Raw genomic sequence first — 6,000 nt, forward strand, 5'->3', positions numbered from 1 at the left:
ACATGAGGACTACGTCTTGTTTACATTTACTATTATGAGACTGTGGGACTACAAGTTTAAACATTATGTAAACATAGTGGGGTTTATTTACTAAACAAGTAGTCTTCACTTAGCACTGGGAATCTTCAATTTCAAAATGTATGTACACTTTAGAAAGGGAATGATAGTAAATAAGGTGAAAATATGTTTCCTTTAAACACCCAATCTTGTGTGTCGGCAATACAAAAACAGGATTTTTAACAGCACATGATTGGATAATTGGTTAACACAGCTTCACCTTATTTACTAAGCTTAGTGAACATTTACTTTGCTAAGTGAACAGTCTCTAGTCCATTAATCCCAATATGTTATACTGTACATTTTAGGACTGACAGTGACTGAATGACAGTTTGGATTGTGGGACTGAGACTTCAGAAGTCTTAGCTTGACCTATATAGACTATTACATGTGATTTGGACATTACAAGTCCTAGTATGACCCATATATATTTATAGTGTATGAAAGGGTGGGGAGGCACAAATTCCACTATTACATTGTTATTATTGCACTGGGATACAATACATCTCAGAATGCATATTCTGTAATTGGGAGTCCCAGCATTACATGTATATGCATCCTCCCTGGACCACTTTAACTATCTAATAAACATTTACACCTCCCACCCAGACTGATGACCACTGGTCTGAACTCCAACAATGCACAGCATTTATTGATGAATTTATGTTTCAAATTTTGCATATGTACTCCAAAACATTTTTAAGATCCATCCACTGACAGAACCACGCACTATTCTCTGTATTGATGAAATAGACAAATGTTCTTTAACCACTTACTGAAACTTTGAAGGAACAGATAGTCCTAACAAACTGCATCTCTGCGTAGAACGGTTTCTTCTGTCTAGCCTACAGCTGCCTACACTTGAAGCTTAGCCATCATTACTTGTGCCCAGACTCAGCACCTATAAGCCAGCAGTTTTCCTCCTCATCACCTGCCGGATAGTACATGCACCTTTGAAGCTGTTGTGGAACTGCAATGTGTATGACAAGCTGGTATTTATCCTCCACTCCACTCCATTTAAATACAACAGGCATGCCATGCTGGCATCTACCGTACACTCCATCCACGCAATATTTTGGGTACGAAATTCTGCCATCTACCCTACACTCCATCTATTCTAAACAACAGGGACAAAATTCTGCCATTTACCATACCCCTTATCCATTCTATACAGCAGGTACGACATTCTGGTATCTACCCTACACTCCATCTACTCTATACAATGGGTATGAAATTCTGCCATTTACCATATACCCCATCCATTCTATACAGTAGGTACGACATTCTGGTATCTACCCTACACTCCATCTATTCTATACAATGGGTACGAAATTCTGCCATCTACCCGACACTCCATCCTTTCTATATAATAGGTATGACATTCTGATATCTACCCAGTTCAAGGCAGAGGTGCAGTTTGTTAGGACTATCTGTTCCTTCAAAGTTTCAGTAAGTGGTTAAAGCACATGTGTCTGTTTCATCAATACAGAGAATAGTGTGTGGTTCTGTCAGTGGATGGATCTTAAAAATGCTGTTAGAGTACATATGACAAATCTGAAACATAAATTCATCGATAAATGCTGTGCATTGTTGGAGTTCAGACCAGTGGTCATCAGTCTGGGTGGGAGGTGTAAATGTTTATTAGATAGTTAAAGTGGTCCAGGGAGGATGCATATACATGTAATGCTGGGACTCCCAATTACAGAATATGCATTCTGAGATGTATTGTGTCCCAGTGCAATAATAACAATGTAATAGTGGAATTTGTGCCTCCCCACCCTTTCATACACTATAAATATATATGGGTCATACTAGGACTTGTAATGTCCAAATCACATGTAATAGTCTATATAGGTCAAGCTAAGACTTCTGAAGTCTCAGTCCCACAATCCAAACTGTCATTCAGTCACTGTCAGTCCTAAAATGTACAGTATAACATATTGGGATTAATGGACTAGAGACTGTTCACTTAGCAAAGTAAATGTTCACTAAGCTTAGTAAATAAGGTGAAGCTGTGTTAACCAATTATCCAATCATGTGCTGTTAAAAATCCTGTTTTTGTATTGCCGACACACAAGATTGGGTGTTTAAAGGAAACATATTTTCACCTTATTTACTATCATTCCCTTTCTAAAGTGTACATACATTTTGAAATTGAAGATTGACAGTGCTAAGTGAAGACTACTTGTTTAGTAAATAAACCCCACTATGTTTACATAATGTTTAAACTTGTAGTCCCACAGTCTCATAATAGTAAATGTAAACAAGACGTAGTCCTCATGTACACTGGACGTTTTTTATTTTACAGCGGCTGTTTTTGGCATTTTTTTTCAGTCAGTAAACACCCCAGCATGTTATAAAAAAAATTTTTTGGGTCAAAAAGTACAAAAACGCTGGTTTGTGGCGTTTTACTGCATTTACCAGCATTAGAGCGTTTTTACAGCTAAAAAACTCCTCTAGAAACGCACTAGTCCTGGGTTTTTTTTCCAGCCCAAAAATGTCCCTGCCAAAAAAACGTTGATTACAGTCTATGTGTGCATGGATACATAGGATAACATGCTGGGGGGTTTACTGGCTGTAGAAAAAAACATCAAAAGCCAAAACCAGCAGCTGTAAAAATGTCCAGTGTGCATGAGGACTTATAGACCTCTACTTCCCACAACTTAAATATTATGATGGTGATGCTGGGCTTTTAGTTCTCTAGTGATGCTGGGTGCTGTAGTCCCATAATTTACACCCTATACAGGTCATGCTGGGACTTTTTCTGATCTACTGTCCCAATAATTATACAGAATATGTGTACAGACTTTCTATGAGGAGTCCAAGTGGTAATAGATCCATACTGCCTGATAATAAGGTGGAAGGAAGATGGACTGCAGAAGGATATATCTGTCATATTTGTCGGTTTATACTTCAGGGGGGAACCCTAACAATGCAGAAATCTATTATTTATGGAATGTACTGATCGAAAATAGATAAATACATACATAAAAAACATTCCCTTTCTAAACTGTACATACATTTTGAAATTGAAGATTCACAGTGCTAAGTGAAAAGACTACTTGTTTAGTAAATAAACCCCACTATGTTTACTTAATGTTTAAACTTGTACACTCCTTCCATTTTATACAATGGGTACGAAATTCTGGTATCTATCTACCCTACACCCCATCCATTCTGGATATGACATTCTGGATTCTACCCTACATTCCATCCATTCTATACAATGTGTACGAAATGTTGGTATCTATCCTACACCCCATCCATTCTATACAATGGGTACGACATTCTGATATCTACTCTACACTGCATGTATTCTACTCAATGGGTACAAAAGTCTGGTTTCTATCCTACACCCCATCTATCCTATACAATGGGTACAAACTTCTGGTTTCTACCCTACACTCCATCTATCCTATACAGTGGGTACAAACGTCTGGTATCTACTCTACACTCCATCTATTCTATACAATGGGTACCAAATTCTGGTATCTACCCTACACTCCATCCATTCTATACAATCGGTACAACATTCTGGTATCTACCATACACTCCATCCATTCTATACAATCGGTACAACATTCTGGTATCTACCATACACTCCATCTATTCTATACAATAGGTACCAAATTCTGGTATCTACCCGACACTCCATCTATTCTATACAATAGGTACCAAATTCTGGTATCTACCCGACACTCCATCTATTCTATACAATAGGTACCAAATTCTGGTATCTACCCGACACTCCATCTATTCTATACAATAGGTACCAAATTCTGGTATCTACCCGACACTCCATCTATTCTATACAATAGGTACCAAATTCTGGTATCTACCCGACACTCCATCTATTCTATACAATAGGTACCAAATTCTGGTATCTACCCTACACTGCATCCATTCTATACAATCGGTACAACATTCTGGTATCTACCCTACACTCCATCTATTCTATACAATGGGTACCAAATTCTGGTATCTACTCGACACTCCATCTATTCTATACAATGGGTACCAAATTCTGGTATCTACTCGACACTCCATCTATTCTATACAATGGGTACCAAATTCTGGTATCAACCCGACACTTCATCTATCCTATACAATGGGTAGGACATGCTCATATCTACTTTCCACTCCATCAGTACAATGGTTATGACATGCTGGTACCTACACTCCATCTATTCTGAACATTGGGTATAAAATTCTGTCATCTGCCCTACACACCATATATTCTTTACCATGGGTACAACATTGTGGTATCTAGACTCCACTCCATCTATACTTTGAGCATGACATGCGGGAATCTACCCTCCACTTCATCTATTCTATACACTGGGCATGACAAGCTAGTATGTACAATTAACTCCATGTATTCTTTACAATGAATAGGACATACTGGCATCAACCCTCCACTCCTTCTATACAATAGTTAGGACATGACAGTATGTACCCTCCTCCTATATATGATGAGTAGGACATGCAGGTATGTACACCTCATCTTTACAGTGGGTAGGACATGCAGACATGTACCCCCCCATCTATACATTGGGTAGGACATGTCGGTATGTACCCCCATCTATACAACGGGTCGGATATGCAGATATGTACAGCCCCATCTATGCGATGGGTAGGACATGCAGGTATGTACCCCCATCTCTACAATGGGTAGCACAATGCTGGCACCCTGCCTCCAGTCCAGGTAAGGACCCTGTGCCATCATCTCCCCCACTACGGGTAGGTGACCCTGGTGGTCTCTCCATCTGGTCCCCCAGCACCTACCTCTCCTCCATGTCCATCGAAGATGCCGAAGATGGAGGGGTGGCTCTTGTTGAGGAGGTCCATGCTGATCTCGAAGCGGTCCTCCATGTGGTCCCTCCGGCCCTGGATGGAGTAGACGGCCACATTGTTACTCTTGAAGTCCCAGGTCTTGGAGAACTCAGCCTCCAGGACATCGAGCCCCCCGAGGCGGTCATTCTGCATGATCTCCGCCACCTTCCCCTTCACCATCTGCACGGCGTCCCGGGAGGACTTGACGATGGTCTTCACCTCGTCGGTGTGGAAGAAGTAGCTCCACAGGGCCAGGCTGATACACAGCAGGAAGAGGGTCTCCGGTCTGAGCAAGAAGTACCGCATGATCCTCCCCAGCAGAGACAGCAGAGTCATGGTATCCTCTATCATTTATGTCCCGGCCACACGGGGCAATCAGTGCATGGCAGGCTGACCCCGGCGTGGGGGGGCACAGGTCTCAGCACCTAGGACAAAGGGGACCGTCTGTCACCGGGGAGGGGGGGGGGCTTACCGGGCCCGGCCTCTGTGCCCCTCTGACAGGGCGCCAGTCACCTCAGTCCGGACACTCCGCTCCTGTCCGTTCAGCACCAACACAGCTGTCACTACAAGGTGCACACACACACACCGGCTGGACTGGCAGACTCCCCCTCACCGGGACGTCACACTGCCGCACCGACCGGGGGAGCCTGAAACCCCTCCTCTCTACTACTCCGCACACGACACCCGCATAGCCGCCTATGGCTGCCTCTCACAGGCCTCTGGATTCCGGAACACCCGTGTGGGCTCTGCCCGGAGTCTACCCTCACAGTACACCCGGCCCAAGAACCGCACCGGCATCACCACCCCTACACTGCAGTGTGCGAGTGGTACGTCCCACCACAAGACGGAACACTGCAAGCGAGGAGGGACACAAATCATTCGTCCGCCGGAATGGAAGGCAGAGAGAGAATGACATGTGTATATATCACCATCTGTACGTGTGTGTGTGTATATATATCACCATTTGTGTGTGTGTGTGTGTATATATATCACCATTTGTGTGTGTGTATATATATCACCATTTGTGTGTGTGTGTGTGTGTGTGTGTGTGTATAACCATCTGTATGTGTGTGTGTGCCGCACGTGTTCATCATTGTCACACTAATCATA

At 42.6% G+C, this 6,000-nt stretch overlaps 1 protein-coding gene across 1 annotated transcript in view; it reads right to left on the reverse strand.

Annotated features, from left to right (window-relative positions):
- Positions 1-5,654, reverse strand: part of PPM1L (protein phosphatase, Mg2+/Mn2+ dependent 1L) — a 376,266-nt gene extending 370,612 nt beyond the window's left edge. Inside the window, exon 1 of the mRNA XM_089675445.1 lies at positions 4,843-5,654. Coding sequence (XP_089531571.1) covers positions 4,843-5,241 — 399 coding nt within the window. The 5' untranslated portion in view covers positions 5,242-5,654. The remainder of the gene's footprint in view (positions 1-4,842) is intronic.
- Between the last annotated feature and the right edge of the window lie 346 nt (positions 5,655-6,000).

Source organism: Staurois parvus, unplaced genomic scaffold (assembly GCF_062004578.1).
Source record: "Staurois parvus isolate SC_StPar_1 unplaced genomic scaffold, SC_StPar_1.0 ptg000155l, whole genome shotgun sequence".
Taxonomy (NCBI): domain Eukaryota; kingdom Metazoa; phylum Chordata; class Amphibia; order Anura; family Ranidae; genus Staurois; species Staurois parvus.